The 20,985-nt window shown below is 43.6% G+C and overlaps 1 protein-coding gene across 1 annotated transcript in view; it reads right to left on the bottom strand.

Moving 5' to 3' along the window:
• mns1 (meiosis-specific nuclear structural 1) overlaps positions 1–14,033 on the bottom strand; it is a 32,315-nt gene extending 18,282 nt beyond the window's left edge. The window contains exons 1-3 of the mRNA XM_078241025.1: positions 13,912–14,033; positions 7,968–8,189; positions 1,530–1,657 (exon numbers count right to left, since the gene is read on the bottom strand). Coding sequence (XP_078097151.1) covers positions 1,530–1,657; positions 7,968–8,189; positions 13,912–13,914 — 353 coding nt within the window. The 5' untranslated portion in view covers positions 13,915–14,033. The remainder of the gene's footprint in view (positions 1–1,529; positions 1,658–7,967; positions 8,190–13,911) is intronic.
• Positions 14,034–20,985: the final 6,952 nt, after the last annotated feature.

Raw genomic sequence — 20,985 nt, 5'->3', positions numbered from 1 at the left:
TTATCAAAATTCGCTGGACTCTGGGGTAGTGCCGGCTGACTGGAAAACAGCTACTCTTACGCCGCTGTTTAAAAAAGGAAGTAGACAAAAGGCGGGTAACTACAGGCCGGTTAGCTTAACGTCCGTAGTTGGGAAGATGCTAGAGTCCATTATTAAAGAGGAAATAACAGAGCACCTGAATAAGAATGGTTCGATCAAGCAGACGCAGCATGGATTCATGAAGGGAAAGTCGTGTTTGACGAATCTACTGGACTTTTATGAAGATGTCACTAGTGCGGTTGACAGAGGGGAACCGGTGGATGTGATGTTTTTAGATTTCCAGAAGGCGTTCGATAAGGTGCCTCACAAAAGGTTGCTGCAGAAGATTGGGGTACACGGAGTTAGGGGTAAGGTGTTGGCGTGGATTGGGGATTGGCTATCTAACAGGAAGCAGAGAGTTGGGATAAATGGGTGCTTTTCTGGTTGGCAGTTGGTGACCAGTGGCATGCCGCAGGGATCGGTGCTGGGGCCTCAATTGTTTACCATTTACATAGATGATCTGGAGGAGGGGACTGAATCTAGGGTATTCAAGTTTGCTGATGACACGAAGGTGAGTGGGAAAGTGAATTGCGTGGAGGACGCGGAAAGTCTGCAGAGAGATTTGGATAGGCTGAGCGAGTGGGCGAGGATCTGGCAGATGGAATATAACGTTAGCAAATGTGAGGTTATCCACTTTGGAAGAAATAATAGTAAATTGGAATATTATTTAAATGGAGAAAAATTACATCGTGCGACTGCGCAGAGGGACCTGGGGGTCCTTGTGCACGAATCGCAAAAACTCAGTCTGCAGGTGCAGCAGGTGATCAAGAAGGCGAATGGAATGTTGGCCTTTATCGCGAGGGGGTTAGAATATAAAAGCAGGGAGGTCTTGCTGCAACTGTACAGGGCACTGGTGAGGCTGCAACTGGAGTACTGTGTGCAGTTTTGGTCCCCTTATTTGCGAAAGGATATATTGGCCTTGGAGGGAGTGCAGAGAAGGTTCACCAGGTTGATACCGGAGATGAGGGGTGTGGCTTATGAAGAGAGATTGAACAGAATGGGTCTGTACTCGTTGGAGTTTTGAAGGATGAGGGGTGATCTTATAGAGACATATAAGATAATGAAGGGGCTGGATAGGGTAGAGGTGGAGAGATTCTTTCCACTTAGAAGGGAAACCAGAACTAGAGGGCACAGCCTCAAAATAAGGGGGGGCCGGTTCAGAACAGAGTTGAGGGGGAACTTCTTCTCTCAGAGGGTAGTGAATCTCTGGAATTCTCTGCCCACTGAAGTGGTGGAGGCTTCCTCGTTGAATATGTTTAAATCACGGGTAGATAGTTTTCTGATCGATAAGGGAATTAGGGGATATGGGGAGCAGGCGGGTAAGTAGAACTGATTCGCTTCAGATCAGCCATGATCTTGTTGAATGGCGGGGCAGGCTCGAAGGGCCAGATGGCCTACTCCTGCTCCTATTTCTTATGTTCTTATAAGTTTGACATGTTTATTTACTTTACCTGTTTTCTCTGACTTGCTGTCTCATTTTTTCATCTTTTAATTTTTCATACTTTATTCTTTCCAGTTCCTTGGCAATTCTCTCCTCTTGTTCCAGTTGTTTTGCCTTCAGTAATTTTCTTTTTTCTGCCTATTATTACAGACAAACAGTCAGGCATAATAAAGCCTGGGAATCACGGATGTTAACCAATGTAAATAGGCTCTTCAGAAGTACGTTCCCAATGACCTAAGCAATTTCATTTTATACATGTATGCACTTAAACTACATTTCGTTTTATTGAAGTTAAATTGAAACATGTTTTATGGTGGAGCTTTTTATCAGCCTTCCCATTATTCATCTTCCTAATTATCAGCCAGAATTTTCCCAGTACACAGCAAGGTAACATCATATTGCATAGCACCAATCTCCTCCTATCAGAACTAAAGCAACTTCAAAACTAAATTTTTATTTTTATTATTTCTATTGTAATTATCTTCCTCCCCATGTCTAGGAATTGCTGTACCATACAGGCATGACCAACATTTGGGTGCTTTCAATTATCTGCCCATTTCTAAAGTCCACCATTGTGAGGATATTGAAGCGCTTATCTTTTGTTTTAAAAAAGTGGCTTAAAAAAGTCAAGTTTATGTAACCTTGCCTTGAAGTATTATAAAGCGTTTACAGCACAAAATCAGACTGTTCACCCAATAAATCCACATGAGCCTCTCTCATCTTATGCTAAACCAAAGGGTGGGTAGAATTTAGCAAATCACTGTCAGGGTATGAGGAAGAAGCAGTATATTTGATGTACAATGAATACACAGTCAAAAAGGTTGTTTCCTACCTCTTCACAAGATGCTGGAAAGTTTTCACAGCAGCCTTAATAATTCAATTATTGTGGAAGTGCAATAATTCAATACTTAACCAATAAATTTAAAAGTGGCAAATGAAACAAATCAGTTTTTCCCTTTTTGCAAAGGTAACTAATGCTGTAGCTACATCAGCTCCTCCATCTTAAGAATTCTTTCCAGCAACTACACTGTAAAAGGTTAATGACAGCCACTTGAGAGATACAGTCATGGGGGGGGCGATCTTACCAATAAAATTCTAAGTGCTGAACAAGCATGAAAATGAGAGAGAATCATGCTCAATTTTTGGCTGAGCTCCCAGACACTATCACATGGCATATAGAAAAAACATGATCTCAAATGTGATTCTTACCAATAGGTAGAATGGGCGGAGTCTATACTTGCCAGGATGCCAGCTGCGGAGCTGTAGTGGTGCCATCGCACAGGCACCCTGATCTCCCAGCGCACTCTGTACAAGTATATCTGTCACTCTCAACCACCCACCCCACCCCCGATCGCACCCCCTGGATATCGCCCCCACTCCCCGATCACCCCCTAGGCTAATCACTACCCTAGACAGCACGCACGTCGCCCTGCAGGCCCCACGGAATCAGGGAGTGCCCTTTATTAATCACAAGGGGTTCCACTCCCTTAACGTCTCAGATTGTGTGCAACCACTGGCTTAACATCATGCAGGTGCGTGCACACCACCCAGGAAGCCTGCACACCACCCAGGAAGCCTGCACGACAGCTACAACTTGCATAGCTTGGATATCTCCGGGGTCTTTGAGGACCACCCCAGGCTGTCGGGCTGGTTTCTGGGGGACAAGGCCTACCCTCTGAGGTCATGGCTGATGACACCTGTGTGTAGGCCCGAGATCAAGGTGGGTCCACTATAATGAGGTCCACATTGCCACCTGACCCGTCATCGAGCGGTGCATCAGCCTGCTGAAGATGCAGTTCCACTGCCTGGACCGCTCTGGCAGTGCCCTCCAATACAGCCCCCAAAGGATCTCTGCATCTTGGTGGTCTGCTGTGCACGCCACAATCTCGCACAGCAGCAGCGGGACGACATCCTGGAGAAGGAGCAGAACCACTAGGTGGATGGCCCTCAGGAGCTCAAGTCAGTGAGTCACACATCAGCGGTCGGGCTGATGACCTCGCGACCCTAATGGCATTTTCGATGAGTGCTTGGAATACCACAAGCAGTCAGGGATCCCAGGTGCTGGGACTAGGGATCGCTTGACCTTGTTGATAGGTATCGTTAATGCATACTTGGTGAGTCGAAGGGCCTCTATCACACAGAACGACACTCTGGGTACGGTCGGGGTGTGGAATTCCCTGTGGGAGGCAGGTCACAGACACTCTGATGAGTCACAGCTGTGCGATTAAAAACATTTAAGAGTGATCATCTGCAGAGTCAATAGACCTCTCACTAACTAGAGTGCCTGCCTTCACTTGTGCTCTCTTGGTGACCCTATAACCTTTTAATCTTAGACATAGCCTACTGCTATGTCGAGGTAACCCCCCCCCCCAGAATGCACATCTGACGTGGAGATGGTCAGCTGTGTTCCACGCCCTGTGGCCTGTGATGCCCTGGCAGGTATCCTCTGGGGGGCCCTGACCAACTTTAGAATGTCACAGATGCAACCGTGGCACCCTGTTCAGCTCGCTGCCTGCAAGATGTACCAGTGTCAGAAAGGGGGGAAATCAGAAAGGCTGGAGACTGCCAGAGTATCCTGGATGGAAGGCCCCAGCAAGCGCTCCAGTACCTCCTCCTTCAAGGTGCCCCTGGGCCCCTTGGATATTCCTTGGGACAGAGGGGCAGCTAGTCTGCACACCAGAAGCCTCTGCCAGTCCTGGAGGCCCAACATTGTCTGCACCAGGGTATGCGAGCTCTCAACGATAACCTTCTGAGTCTGCACCAAGCTCTGAAGCCCCTCTACATTGCCTGCTCTGGCTGGGCTATGCTCTCAAAGCCCTCAACCATGACCCTTGGTATCTTCAGCATCCTCCTGAGGTTCTCAGCCATAGTGGTGTTGGCCTGGGTGCCACGCAATGCTGACACCATCTCCTGTGACTGAAGACTGTGCAACTCCACCAAACAGCAGTTATTGGAATGTTGCTGACCCCTCCTTCAATCCCCGGCTCTGTTTCTACATCTCCAGGAGCTTCTGGAGATCCGTTTCCAGCTGCCCAGCACCTAGCTGGGGGGTCAGATGTCTCCTTGGCTCCAGCAGACCTCTGATTGTCTGATCCCTCGGACTTTCCCACCTCCATCAACAACTGTGTGGTGCCCAACAGAAAATCACCAGATGCCTGACCGCTAACATGTCCCACCGAGGTGACTGTATCAGTGCTGGTGGATGGTGCAGGTGTTGACTGTGCCAACTGATCGGTGCTTTCCTCAGAGTTTTCCTCCAAGGTGTTGAGGGTGGTTGCAATGGGGGCACTGACTTCTGAGGGCCCAGCCTCATCACGTTCTGTTCCTGCAATGATTCAGTGAAAGGGAGGGACAAGAATCTGGGCAGCTTGCAACTTACTTGAGAAAGATCATAGAGATGAAGGTTTTGTGGTCCCTCACTTCTGTGGCGCACCACGACCATGACTGTCAGTCACGGCTCTCTCAGCTGCATCCGCTGAGAGCTGCATCGCTCGCGCTTTGAAGGGAGTCAGGAGATGCAGCTCGAGGACTCGATCGCTGGTTTCCTACCTCTCCCTTTGATTATGTGCCATCTTCTCCTGCAGAGACCAATTGGGGTGATGACTACAAGAGATAGGGTATGGCGGGATTGTGGTAGCGGGGTTTGAGGAGGTTTGTTGGGGGGGGGGGGGGGCAGGGGGAGAGCTGGATGATCACAGGGTTCAGGGGAGGAAACAGGACAAGATGCCGAACGAGGTCATTCATTTTCTTGCAGCACTGGCCGCTAGTCCTCCATGTCAAGGCACAGGCACTGACTTCCGCTGCCACTGCATCCCAGGCTGCATTGCTGTCCCAACTCCTGGGTCATCTCCTCTTGGGGGAACAAGATGGCCCACCTCACCTCCACTGTATCCACTAGTCGTCCTAACTCACCCACCCTAAACCATGCAGCTGCTCTGCACGGTGCCATCTTTCTGGCATAACTGATTGTAAGCGCATCGTTAGTGTTTAAATGCAGCTCCGCCTACTTAACGGCACACAGCTGCGGCCACTTGAGGTGAGTCACATGTCTGGGGCCTCCATGACGACATGTTCCACACAGAGGTTCTTTCAGTGCACTAGGTGTCGAAAGATTGTGATGCCGAGCGTGCCTGAGAGACCGGCGTTTTGAGATTTGGAAATTTTTTGGGAAAATTCCACCCATAGTTTCAAGTCAGGATGGTGTATGGGGCTTGGAGGGGAATTTGAAGATGATGGTGTTTCCATGCATCTGCTGTCCTTGTCCTGCGGGTAATAGGGGAAGCAGTGGCCTACTGGTATTGTCACTGGACTAATAATCCAGAGACCCATGGTAATGCTCTGGGGCCCTGGGTTCAAATCCCACCATGGCAGATGGTGAAATTTGAATCCAATAAAAATCTGGAATTAAAAGTCAAATCATGACCATGAAACCATTGTTGTCGTAAAAACCCATCTGCTTCAGTAATGTCCTTTAGGGAAGGAAATCTGCCATCCTAACTCCGTCTGGCCTATATGTGACTCCAGACCCACAGAAATGTGGTTGACTCTCAAATGCCCTCGGAAATGGAGGGCCGTTAGGGATGGGCAATAAATGCTGGCCCAGCCAGCGATGCCCACATCCTGTGAAAGAATAAAAACAAGATAGCAGTTATGGATTTAAAAGGTGCTATTGAAGGGACCTTGGTGAGTTGCTACTATACATCTTGTAGATGGTACACAATGCTGCCATTGTGCATCAGTGATGATGGAGTGCCTATTAGGTAAACTGCTTTTTCCTAGATAGATAGTGTTGACCTTCTTGAGCCTTTTTTTCAGGAAAGTGGAGTCTACTCAATTACACTCTCGACTTGTAGATTGTGGACAGGCTTTGGAGAGTCAGGAGGTGAGTTACTTGCCTCAGAATTCCCAGTCTTTGATCTGCTCTTATAGCCACAGTATTTATATGACGAGTGCAGTTAAGTTTCTGGTCAATGGTAACCCCCCAGGATATTGGTGGTGGGGATTCAGTGATTGTAATACCATCAAATGTCAACCATCACCAGGGCGGATGGTTTCTCAGATGTTGAGATTGAAGTACTGTCAGCCTTCACCCAACCCTCCACCAGGGCAGAGACACATACCTCGGTGGGACTTAGTTTTGGAGAGGCCTCGTGGTCACAAATTGATGAACACCTCATTCTTTCCGACCCACAGCAGGTGGAGGCAGGGATGCCCCACTGTTCCAGTACTCTGAGAATTGCTGGAATCTGCTGAGACCCAGTCGGATGATGTGCCTCTGGAGTCGGGCATGCCTCAGTTGCTGGAGTTCCAGAGGCAAAATTGGGAGATGGTTAAATTCAGTCTTGTTGGAGATGGTCATTTCCTGGCACTTGAATGGCACATATGTTACTTTATCACTTATCAGCCAGGGCCTGTCCAAGTCTTGTTGCATAGACTGCTTCAATATCCGTGGAGTCATGAATGATATGGAGCACTCTGCAATCATCAGTGAACATCCTTGCTTCTGATCTTATAATGGAAGAAGGTCATTGATGAAGCAGCTGAAAATGGGTAGGCTAATGACAGCAGGATAGCTTTAAGACATGGAGACAAAAGTTTTTCAATTTCTTGCGAATAACAAGAAGCATTTACCCTAAGTCCTAGATTTTAATAGTTCAGCCATCAAGCTGCTCATTATTGACAGATGCAGAAGTTCAAGCATCAGACTGATTGACCTAGAGTGAGCAAATATATGCAATATTTGTGCCATGCTTGACCACAAACTGGTCCATGACAAAGACCACTTATTTCTGCCACCCATCCACTGCCATCTAAGATTGCACAAAAGATGGCTGCATGTATCATGCCCTGCACCAAGTCTCATTCATCTGTTAGCCCCATTTTTGCTGACTTACAAGGCTCCGTCCCCGACACTTTACATTTAGAATCTGCGTCACCTTCATAAATCCCTTCGCAGCATTGACCCATCTATTTTTGCAATTGCCTCCAAGACAATTTGCCCTCCAGAATATCCTGTTCCTTTCATTCTTCCTTTTGCCGTTTTGGTGGCAAAGCTTAGATTATTTGGTCCCACTGTCTGAAATTCCTTTCCAAAATCTCTTCGCTCAACCAACTCTCAAAACAGCAAGAGCCATCTCAATCACTCTCCTAAAGTGGACCTCCTCAGCCTTAGTATTCCTTTTGCTTACGTGTATTTGGGAAGTGCAAGTTATTCAAGAAGGTAAATGAGTTTAAATGTACCAGTCCAATTTCTGCTATGTTAAAGCCAAAACAATAATGGTAAGTATCCAAATACTTAAAAAGTCAAATATTCCACATTTATAGAACTTAGGAAACACGAGGAGATCCTACTTGAGATGATACATGTGATGCCTACAAATCAAAAGCAATTAAAGAATAACCAATATATAATGAAATACTTCAGTAAGAACTCTAGTAATTTATTTACCTTTATAATTGCTTCTTCCATCATTTTTTCATGTTCTATATCCCATACAATCCTTTGAAAGCGTTTCCCTGCTGCCAATTCATCAGATCTTACTCTGGCAAGTACAGACTTTTCTTTGTCCAATTTTTTAAGAAACTGTGCAAACACTGTCTCATCGTCCATTTCATCGTCCACCAGTGAACTCTGTTGTTTTTTCTCAAATGTAGTTGGGCAGTAAGTAGCCTGTTAATTATAAAGAAGAAAATGGGCATTTTAAAACATTGGCACGTGTTTAGCAAAAATAATTCCCTCTTCCAAAATTCAGCCTGAGCGACATATAAACTTCAGATTTCAAAATTAATTTAACTGGTATCTGCAATTCCAACAGTTCGCGAGGCGAATGAGAATTGAATTGTTTACAAGAGGGTATAAAGTTCTTGACATAAAGATGATTTGTACGTACATCAACCTAGCTGCATACAGAAATAAGAAATAAATGATTCTGCATCCCCAAAGTAAACATTGCACACAAGCTAAAATAGTCTACAAGTCATTTTGTTACTTTGTCTACAGGCTGATTCATAATAGCCAAGAACTGGTGCAATTCCCACTAGAATGGGAAAGTGCTAAAAGCACATAATTTTCTGGCATTCGGCCATTTTCATAATCACAAGTCCACAAGAACTGACTTGCAGGAATTCACAAAGCACATCAGTGCTGGTAGTGGAAAATCACATGAAGTGAAATTTAAATGGACCAAATACGCATATTAGGGAAGTGTGGGTTACTCAAGAATGTAAATTCTTGAAAGTTTCAAAAATCAATAAAGAAGAGTTTCAAAATTAGGGGACGAATACAAATAGTCTCAAAAACCATCTAGTCTATTTGCAGGTTTTTCCAAGGCTGAAGCAGATTAAAAAGCAATTAAAATTAAAGGAAAGGAAATCTTTGAAGCAAGGTTAGTCTACAGGCGAGTAGTTTGATAGCTGAAGTAAAGGACGTTGCTACGCCAGGTGTTTGCAAGGAATGCCCCTGGTGCTACTGTTTCCCATTCAATGCAAGCATAACCCCAACTTCAGGATCCTGACTCAAAAACCCTGCCTTGGTTAGGGAAATCAGTGATGAGAAGTCATCACTGTGAAACTGTCGCCAAGAATAAGAGTTCTTTTTAATTTGTGTGGCTGGGCATAATTACAGTTTGATGTTGAGGTTAAGAATCCATTCAACAGTTTCCGCTGATGCAGGTACAGTCATGATGCCACCAGGAATAGGTTTCCCAGGACAGAAGTTCAGTATGTGGGCAATGGTCTGACATGGATGGCCATAGTCACAATTTGAGCTGTTCCTCATGTTCCACTTGTGGCCGGACCTCAAGTGGTTGAGGGTTGTACAGATTTTCTGTGGAAGGTTGAAATCTGGAGCATCGCCACTCAGGTCAGTTCCTAGGTTGTGGTTGGTGGTGTCTGCGGTTAACCAGGAGGTTAACCAGCCCCAGTAAGAGGTGGTGCTGTTGTCAGTTTGTTGGGTGTGTAGTGAGTTCCACTAGAGACTATGGGATTTCCGACAAGTGCATGGGGTTCTTTTTGAGATTCTGTGTCAATGGGAGTGCTTCCTTAGCTGTCAGCCGATGGTTTTCTTTGAGGAGGAAGGGAACTTCCCATCAAGGAACACGGAAAGATTTAATGCCCAGTTCTGTGACCAATGATCCAATGCCAAAAAACCTTGGCATCACTCTTGACCATACATTAACTTATCAGTAACAACTCCAGAAAACTGGAACCAAGGTCAAGACATGAGTGATTCTCATACAAAACTGGCAGATACCACCTGGAGCAGCACAGCCTAGACCAGTGGTTCCCAAAGGGTGTGGCGCACCACACTGGTGCAGCGAGAGAGGATGGCAAGTGTGGCGGGAAGATTCAAGGACAATCAAAGAAACATTTAAACATGGATAGATATTTTTCCAAAGTGAGAGCAAGAGCAACAAGTGATGCTGAGGACGATCCGAGTCCACGTTGTGATCCAGAATCGCTGTTTGAACAGAGTGCTGAAGAGTCGTTTAATTCTACACCAGTAGCAGGCCCAAGCAAACCTCCAAAAAAGAATGTTTGTCGACAATATATGGATAGCTATCTGAGTCTCGGTTTCACATGGACTGGAGATGAAAACGTACCTTGGCCTATGTGTTTGATCTGTGGTGAGAAGCTTTCCAATTCCAATATGGTCCCAAGCAAGATGAAAAGACATCTGTTGTCAAAACATGGAAATCTGGCAAACAAGGATGTTCAATATTTTGAAAGGCTTTTGGAACAGCAGAAATGCCAACGATCATATTTCGAAAAACGAATGACAGTCTCAGATAAGATGCAGATTGTATCTTACCAAGTGGCTGAATTGATTGCTCAACAAACAAAACCACATACAATAGCTGAAAAATTGATTCAGCCTGCCTGCAGCTTGACTGTGAAAACTTTGTTTGGTGATGATGCTGAGCGAGAAGTTATGGAAATTCCTTTGTCTGATAATGCAATTCGCAGAAGAATAGTTGATATGTCAGCTAATATTGAGAAGCATGTTTCCGAAAGTATGAAGAATTCTAAATTTGCCATTCAAATTGATGAATCGACCGACATTAGTGGAAAAGCACAGTTGCTTGTCTATATCAGATTCATTCACAATGACAAAATAATCACACAGTTTCTAGTTTGCAAGGAACTTGAAAAACATACCAGAGGACAAGATATTTTCCAAACCTTGTCTGAGTATTTGGAAAAAGTTGAGATTTCATGGGATTCTTGTATTGGAATTTGTACGGATGGAGCGCCATGTATGATAGGGAATGTTAGAGGCTTGGCGGCACTCATCAAACAGAAAAATCCAGATGTAATATTAACTCTGTTTTTTTACACTGAGAGGAATTAATCACCAAGACCCTTGTCGCTGATTTGAAGTTGGTTCTAGATCAGACTGTGCACATTGTGAACTTCATCAAAGCAAAACCACTAAAGGCGTGGTTATTTGCTCAACTCTGCAAAGACATGGAATCAAAACATCAATGCCTAATTCTGCACTCGGAGGTTCGCTGGATGTCCTGCGGAAAAGTTGTGAATCGGGTGTTGGAACTGAAGAACAAATTAAGAGAATTTTTGGAACAAGAAGGGAACCCATTGTACCACCAACTGGATGACAATGACTGGTGTGCAAAGCTGGCATATTTGGTCAATATCTTTTCCCGGTTGAATGTGCTCAATGCCAGTATGCAAGGCCGCGATGACAATATCCTCACAACTACAGACGAACGAACTGAATTAAAAAAAAGCTTCAGCTCTGGCTCGGAAGAGCGATGCAACATAACCTCGAAATGTTCCCACTGGTAAAAAGTTTTAAACCGAGCAATGAATTGTACGGCCTCATACAGGAACATCTTGCAACACTGGTAGAAAAGATTGATCATTACTTCCCATTGTTGTCTACAGAAAAATTTGACTGGGTTAGAGACCCCTTTGCGAATTCCAGCTGTTCAGGTCTGACATTGGATGAGGAGGAGGAAATGGCCTGCATTTCCAGTGATCGCACCTTGAAAATGAAACACGGGAGTATGCCACTGGACTCTTTTTGGATATAGAACCAGAAACAGTATCCACGCATCTCTTCAAGAGCATTAGCTATTCTTCTACAGTTCTCCATGACATATTGTTGTGAACAGGGATTTTCAGCTCTGACAAATGTCAAAGACCCGAAAAGAGAAAGGCTTCTTTGTGTTGATGAGGAGATGAGAGTTTGTTTGTCTCAAATTAGACCTAATATAAATGAGATTACCCGACAAAAACAAGCTCACACCTCTCATTGAGTTTGTATACTTACTTAAGGATACATATGTAAGAGGCTCGTCTATAAGTATATTTTGGGAATGAATCATGTTTTTATGCAGCTGTATTGTTTTATACTTTCTGGATGTCCCATGATCATATTATAAAGTAGTTGTGTTCTATGTTATGAATCAAGCACTGCTAGAAGTTGTTTTTTTTTGTTTTTGAATGTATTTCTTATCAATAAAAAAATTCAGTGTGGCGCGAGCAAATTTTTATTCCGAAAGTGGGGCCCAGTGAAAAAAGTTTGGGAACCACTGGCCTAGACACAGCTTCATTGACCCTGGTCTACTCAACACCAGCGTACTGCTGCTCAACCCAGCTCAGGAGCCATCACACAAATGTGGTAAATATCTACCTCTGCAAAACCCATGAGGATTACTTATGGAACATCAAGACCAACACAGCTCAAGTGTCTTCCTGTGTCTGCACGTATTAAACCTCCTGATGTTGGCAAGAAAAAAAGTGAGGTGAGTGAAGAGAAATCGCCTTACATAGCTGCTGAAAAATAGAATGCCTCACACGGAGGGGTGATTGAGAAATTTGGATTGCTTAAAGAGGGATCTTTGTGTAAATTGTGATTTGATGCATGTGTCCCCATTGCTGCTGAAATCTTCATCTGTGTCTTTATCAACTTCAGATCTATTCCAACACATTGTAAACTGGTCTCCCAACCTTAATTTCAAAATGGAATTGGACTGCTACCTGAAAAGAAAGAATGCGCATGGTTACAGGGATAAGGCAGGAGAGTGGGATTGGGCAGAATGCTCTTTCAGACAGTCATTGCAGACTCGATGGGCCTCCTTCTGCACTGTAAAGACTTGTGATTCATCCACAATTCTGTTGCCTTTCCCCTATCATACATCAATTCTCACTTGCCCACAACCTGTTGTTTAAAGAAAATCTAATTTTAAAGTAATTAAGTTATGTTAATACATCAACAACAGTTGAATCTCTTGTTAAACTGATAAATTCAAAATTAATTATTGGTGCCTATGATAGGCCCCAGACTGGAATCACTTGATAACGAAACACTGGGGTTGTGAAATGCTAAAGTATCCGAATTGAGGATATTGTATTTGAACTGAAAAGGGTGGTACTGGATAGCACAGTGTCACCAAGACATCACTGATCGACACTGGCTTCCAGACCACAAATATCTCAAATTTAATATTTCACCCTCAGGTTGAAATCCCTCCCACTCTCACACCTATCCCTTGCCTCCAAACTTTGTTCCTTGAATTTGACCTTTCATACATCTTGAGGCTACATTCTGGAATTTCCTCGCGAAATCCTCACATCTCCTCCTCCTCCTCCTTAAAACCCACCTTTGTGACCGACCTGTTGGTCACTCCCTTCCTAAAATATCTCTTTCCTTTACAGCATCCCCTTTTTAAAAATTAAATGCCATGGCAAACACAAAAATGACTTTGAGAGTAGGATTTAACTGCAATGCAACGCAAGTTAAATTTAAGTTGATTTATTAGTGTCACAAGTAGGCTTGCATTAACATTGCAATCAAGTTGCTGTGAAAATGCCCTAGTCGCCACACTCTGGTGCCTGTTTGAGTACATCGAGGGAGAATTTAGCATAGCCAATGCTTTCAGACTGCGGGGGGAAACTGGAGTTCTGGGAGGAAACCCACGCAGACACGGGGAGAACGTGCAGACTCTGATGTAAGCCGGGAATCGATCCCGGGTCCCTGTGAGGCAGCAGTCTAATCGTGTACCTCCTCCATGCTTTTAGTGCTCCTCAACACTAGCTCCCTCAAGGGAAAGGCTTACCCAATGAGTTTTACAGAACCCTGGTACAATCCCTTGTTTGGCAAGGCTGGAGAGTTGGGACAGGTGCTTCAATTAAAGATGTCGGGGCCAGGCTTGTGGAGCAACAGCCCGAGTCTTCTCACTCTGCACTGGCTGCCGAGTGGGGCAGATATTTAAAGTATATTCACCAAGGCTGAAGGCACTGACGTTAATCAGGCAGATTTGGGTCTCTGGTGAAAATTAAAGTCACCCCAGCCAACACTCAGCGAAGGCGGATCCATGAACTGGGAAAGCGCGCACACACACACTCGGGAAATACCCCGCCACACTTACCATCTTTTACAGCGATATTATGAACCGTGTGTTTAAAATAAATGATAATTTCCACAGCCCGAGCGGCCAGCCCGCCTTAAGCAACGGCCGTTGCCCTGGAAACGCCGCCCGGCGCCTTGCCCACACCTCAACAACAGCCGCTCTGATTGGCTGAGACCCACATTCTTGTTGTTAAGGCTCCTCTGCAACGCCTCTGTGGTAAGTCTTAATAAACAGCTCAGTGGCGGAAACTTAAACCATCTGAAGCCAAATCGCACCATCTAAATGTGTACATTTCAGTATTAAACACACTTTCCCGTTACTGATACAAATACACCACCTTTTTACCTGGGGTTTCATCTTTAAACACAGTAAGTAGTCTCACAACACCAGGTTAAAGTCCAACAGGTTTATTTGGTAGCAAATACCATAAGCTTTCGGAGCGCTGCCCCTTCATCAGGTCAGTGGGATTTCTGTTCACAAACAGGGCATATAACGACACAAACTCAATTTACAAAATAATGGTTGGAATGCGAGTCTTTACAGGTAATCAAGTCTTAAAGGTACAGACAATGTGAGTGGAGAGAGAGTTAAGCACAGGTTAAAGAGATGCGTATTGTCTCCAGACAGGACAGCCAGTGAGATTTTGCAAGTCCAGGCAAGTTGTGGGGGTTACAGATAGTGTGACATGAACCCAAGATCCCGGTTGAGGCCGTCCTCATGTGTGCGGAACTTGGCTATCAGTCTCTGCTCAGCGACTCTGCGCTGTCGTGTGTTGTGAAGGCCGCCTTGGAGAACGCTTACCCGAAGATCAGAGGCCGAATGCCCGTGACCGCTGAAGTGCTCCCCAACAGGAAGAGAACAGTCTTGCCTGGTGATTGTCGAGCAGTGTTCATTCATCCGTTGTCGTAGCGTCTGCATGGTTTCCCCAATGTACCATGCCTCGGGACATCCTTTCCTGCAGCGTATCAGGTAGACAATGTTGGCTGAGTTGCAAGACTATGTACCGTGTACCTGGTGGATGATGTTCTCACGTGAGATGATGACATCCGTGTCGATGATCCGGCACGTCTTGCAGCGGTTGCTGTTTCATCTTGAAACACAGTAAGAAGTCTCACAACACCAGGTTAAAGTCCAACAGGTTTATTTGGTAGCAAAAGCCACTAGCCTTTGGAGCGCTTGCTGCTTCTTTGTCTGGTAAGTGGGAGTTCTGTTCACAAACAGGGCATATAAAGACACAAACTCAATATACAAAAATAATGGTTGGAATGCGAGTCTTTACAGGTAATCAAGTCTTAAAGGTACAGACAATGTGAGTGGAGAGAGCGTTAAGCACAGGTTAAAAAGATGTGTATTGTCTCCAGACAGGACAGTTAGTGAGATTTTGCAAGCCCAGGACAAACCGTGGGGGTTACAGATCGTGTGACATGAACCATTCATCTTTAAAAACAGTCTTCATTGGGGGATTCCACAATAAGCAGATAACATCCAGACAGACTCCTGAAAGTTTGAAGTTTATTTATTAGTGTCACAAATAGGCTTACAAGAAAATAGGGGAGGCTCGAGGAGATATACTCACAAGGGCATTTTCCTGTGATATGAGTCTTCCAGCATAGTTTAAGTTTGTTTATTTATTAGTGTCGCAAGCAGACTTACATTAACACTGCAAGGAAGGTACTATGAAAATCCCCTAGTCACCACACTCCGGCGCCTGTTTGGGCTTACTGAGGGAGAATTTTTAGCATAGCCAATGCATCTAACCAGCACGTCTTTCGGACCATGGGAGGAAACCGGACCACCTGAAGGAAATCCATGCAGAGACGGGGGGGAGAATGTGCAGACTCTGCACAGAGAGTGACCTGAGCTGTTAATCGAACACGGGTCCCTGGCACTGTGAGGCAGCAGTGCTAATCACTGTGCTGCCCATATCTTTGGTATTGCAACAAAAACATCAGAGTTATAGGTCTCTAGTTTCACAAAAAGTGGAAGATTTTTTATATTTGTTCATGGGATGTGGATCTGGAGTCATGTGTAGGTCACAGCAGGTGAAGACAGTAGATTTCCTTCCCTAAAGGGCATTAGTGAACCAGATGGGTTTTTATGACAGTCAACAATGGTTTCATAGTCATCATTAGACTTTTAATTCCAGATTTTTATTGAATTCAAATTTCACCATCTGCCATGGTGGGATTTGAACCCAGGTCCTCAGAGCATTATCCTGGGTCTCTGCATTTTTAGTCCAGTGACAATACCACTATGCCACTGCCTCCATTGCATTTACAGATCACTTTTTACGACCACAGGACATCTCAGAACATCTTATAGCTAATGAAGTACTTTTGTTTTTAGATGCATTTTTATTGAAGATTTTTCCCATTTTAAAAAAATAACACAACAAATCTTCAAAAATTGGAACAGTACAGCACAAATCATTTTTACACATATATACGCAGAAAAAGACAGGAAAACCCCAACATAGTTTGGATTATTTATTGTAGCCAGTGCTTCCCACTATATAAACAATGAAAGGATATTTCAGAGAATGGAAGATAACAGGAAAAAGCCATGAGCATATGTCATCGCGATACACACCCTCGCTTACAGGATAACAGAGACAGAGCTACACTTTTAAAGTAGATACTGGCATTGCTAATTCAGCCAAAGAGAATACAGGATATTGACACAGGCATAAGAAAGGCTGGTCAACCAGAGATTCTCGCACCACGTTTGAGTGTGCACCAGAACATACTTTCTCCATCTCCAACTGCACCAGAGGCTTCATTGATACAAAACAATGTCTTTTCCCAGGATATGTGATATGCCTGTACCAAAATAACAGAAATACAAAAAATATAGCACAAGATTAGTTCTAAAGGGGCTTAGTGCACCAAATGTGAGAACTCGTAGGGCCATACCCACAACCTCTATACTAAGCCACTTGCCGACCTCCCTGCAGCGGCGCTACTCATATTAACCACAATTAGAGTAAGAATACTATATAATATATTCCACCATTATAAAGGCAAAGATTATAAGAGAAGATGGATAAGTATTGCACAGCCTTAGTGCCATACAACCTGCACAGCACACTCCTCAAACAAAAGGAGTACACTGAGGGATACATTCCATTAAAGATAAGTGGACGTCCCTGGTTTCAAAAGGATAAAAGATGAAATTTGCCTCAGTGCTCATTTATTAGATCACCCCTATCAATATGATAAGTAACAACACAGGATCAGTAAGGAAATGTAATGACAAGGGGTACAGTCAAGGATTAATGATGAATTACAGATTATGTTACCAAATCACTGCCTTCTGCAGCGTTTAGAAAGGCCAAAGCCTCAGTAGGATTGTCAAACATATTAAGTATTTTTGACATATCACTATTGTAGGAAACGTAACAGCCAATACACAATAAACTGCTAAAAAAAAGCAGTGTGATAATGACCAGATCATCTATTTATGTGATGTTAACTGAGAGATAAATATTAGCCAGAACTAGGGATAACTCTCCTTCAAAATAGTGCCATGGGATATTTTACAACCAACCCAGGAGGCAGATGGGGCCTCAGCTTAATGTCTCATCTGAAAGACAGCACCTCTGACAGTCCAGAACTTCCTCAGTACTGTTCTGGAGTGTCAACCTTTAATTTTGTGTTCAAGCCCTGGAGTCAGACTTGAACTTAGTGTCATGTGATTCAAAGATAAGAAGGCTACCAACTGAGCCATACCTGGGGAAAACTACCACATCTGCAATAATGCAACATTAGTTTGTATTGACAAATCAGCCTAGAATATGTGTTCAAGCCCAGGAATGCAGATTCAATCCATGACTTATTGACTTAGAGGACAAAACCATGTCATTGAGATAAGGTTCATAGAATCCATAGAATCCTACAGTGCAGAAGTAGACCATTCGGCCCATCGAGTCTGCACCAATCACAATCCTACGCAGGCCCTATCCCCATAACCCCATGCATTTACCCTAGCTAGTCTCCCTGACATTAAGGGGCAATTTTAGCATGGCCAATCCACCTAACCTGCATATCTTTGGATTGTGACAGGAAACCAGAGCACCTGGAGGAAAATCACACAGGGAGAATGTGCAAACTCCACACAGACAGTGACCCAAGCCGGGAATCGAGCCTGGGTCCCTGGTGCTGTGAGGCAGTAGTGCTAACCACTGTGCCACCGTGCCAACAAACGTCCTGTAAAATTGAATGTTTGTGGGGTTTAATTTTTTTTGGATCTTTCCATGTTTTCTACTTGTCTCTTTTCTTCCCTCTTCCGAAGGTGATGGACTGCATTTTCTGGATCTCTTATAATATTAATTTGAAATTCTTTGTGTATAATTATGTACCCCTTGCCCACTTCCATATCTCATCAACACTATAATTTTCTTATGTAAAACCAGAGATCTGCTGGTAAATATATGTAAAAATCTTGTGCTTAATATTCAGCCATCATACTCCAGACATCACACTTTTAGGGTTGAAATTGCTCACTACCAATAGCACAAAGTGGACTGGTAGCGAATTGGCAAGACATTTTACAATGTGCCTGGTTTTCTGTTTCGGTGAAGGATGTGAAATTTGGCATGGTATAAAACAGTTTGCCAATTTGCTACCAGTATGTTATCTGCTACTACTGGTGATTAATTACACCCCCAAGATCTTGGACACCATTATCACAGTTTTTTTAAAGTGTCACACTAAAACTTTCACATTCCAACCTGTATTTTTAAAGTTTATTTATTAGTCACAAGTAGGCTTACATTCACACTGCAATGAAGGTACTGTGAAAATCCCCTTAAATGTTAATCTCATCCATATTCACTTGATACCAGTTAGACTTTGTGGCCTTAAAGGAAGATAATTTCATCTTTAAAGCTTTATGCATTAATTTTGAGTTATTTTGTGGAAGTTGAAGACATTGGGATGATGGATTACAATCATTTTGAAAGTTTATTCTTTGGGGTGGCATGGTGGCACAGTGGTTAGCACTGCTGCCTTACAGTGCTAGGGACCTGGGTTCGATTCCCGGCCTCGGGTCACTGTCTGTGCAGAGTTTGCATATTCTCCCTGTGTCTGCGTGGGTTTCCTCCCACAGTCCAAAGATGTGTGGGTTAGGTGGATTGGCCATGCTAAACTGCTCTTTAGTGTCAGGGAGACCAGCTAGAGTAAATGCCTAGGGTTATTGGGATAGGGCCTGGTTGGGATTGTGGTTGGTGCAGACTCGATGGGCTGAATGGCCTTCTTCTGCACTGTAGGATTCTATGATTACATGACATGATCACCGTGAGTGCAGATTGCAGAATGTTTTTGGGGGAAATGGAATACTCTGAATGAAGCTTCCTTGTTGGAAGTATAGAAGTACAAAATTAATTCTACCATATCATCCAATTCATAGTATAGTAACACCACAGAAGAATGCTAAATTAGTATTTAAATTTACTGACTCAACAGTTGCTTTGCTCTGATCTTAATCATAATCTAATAAAACTTCCTGGCATCAGTTGTTCACACTGTTTTTGAGCTGTAATATTTTCAACTCAATTTCAATATTAATTTCTACTAGTTCCTTCAGATTCCACACCCTCAGTGCTTACAACCACCTCTCTTATTTTTACCCTAGCTGACTTCATCTTTAGTCTTTCTTCATCTATCAACATTTCTGCCAATACTGTGTCCTCTGGCCTCAGTGCAACTCTTCCGTTCCTAAAACTGTTTCCAATAATCTTGATTTTATCTTTTGTGTCAAACTTTTGTTTCGCTTTCAAACAACCCTTAACTTTTTCTGTTTCTTTTTCCAATCTGTTGCCTGCAGCCTGTGCTTCTCAGTCCAACATCGTTCTCAAATGAAGGCACTGGGGCGAATTTTACTGTCCCGCCCACCACGGGAATCAGAGCAGGCAAGGGGCGGACCATGGAAAGATCCGTTGACTTCCAGTGGGATTTTCTGGTTTTGGAGCGAGCGAGGCCAGAACTGACTTTTTATCTGGCAAGGAAGAATGTGCAGGGCTGCGGGAAGAAGATGAAGGAGCGACAATTAAGCAAATTGTTCCCATGAAGAGCTGGCACAGATACAAAGGGCCAAATGTCCTCCTTCTGCATTGTAATTAGCCTGTGAATTCTTTGCTAGTCCACTACTCCAACTCATTACCAACAAAGTGAACTGTTGTGCTTATTGTTCCCTTCATTTTTCCTGCTGTCTATTGTTTCTACAATCAAACTTGCCATCACCCCATTACCACTGTACTTTTCTTTTTATCTTGGTGGTATCCTGCACTGTGGGCATTGACCTTCTTCTTTGTTTCTCAATTTAAATAGAAGTGTAAAGCAGCATTTAGAATTTCCATTTCCCAGCTGGACAAGCGTACAAAGCTCAGGAGGCTGATCCTTGTCCACAATTCTCCCCATGCCAAGTTGCCTAAGTTGCCCAAATAGTCAGGACTAGTGGAGAAAATAAAATTGCAAGTAAGCCCTCTCCAATCAGTCTTAATCACTTTCTAAAAATAGTCAGGAGCCGGTTTAGTGGTTGCTGCCTCAGATGGAGTACACTGCATAATACATGGAGGATAAAGGAGGAGAAATTCACTTAAAAGAGAGTGAAAAGTAATTCCTTTAAAAAGTCAGTGTAAACTTCTGCTTTTGAAGTTCAGTTGATGCTTTGAGGATTTGGGAAATTAATCATCATTAATGCATGTATAACAGCTAATAATTCATTAATTTTATTTACTTAATCTTTTATAATATTATGTATTTTGGGAACTAAATATATATTCTACTGAAGTGATGAATTATCTCCATGTAATAATCTGAAAGCGATTTGCTTTCGAGTCTCCAAGAGACTTTTACTCAGTCACACAATAATGGTTTAAGTATATACAAAGTGATAAGCACTGTGGGCAGACCTCTCTTCTGTATTGTTTAAATAGCTGTGTGCAATGTAGAGAACATGTACTGCTCACAAAGCAATTACAGTTAGTCACATTGTTTTCTAGATAGTAAAACAGGCCAGTGTACAATGAAGCTTACAGAATAAGTTGGGTTATTAGAATGAACTTCTCTTTTTTAACATTAATAATGGCAATTT

This window comes from Mustelus asterias, chromosome 24 (genome assembly GCF_964213995.1).
Source record: "Mustelus asterias chromosome 24, sMusAst1.hap1.1, whole genome shotgun sequence".
Lineage (NCBI taxonomy): Eukaryota > Metazoa > Chordata > Chondrichthyes > Carcharhiniformes > Triakidae > Mustelus > Mustelus asterias.
This window is presented reverse-complemented; position numbering and strand designations above follow the sequence as displayed.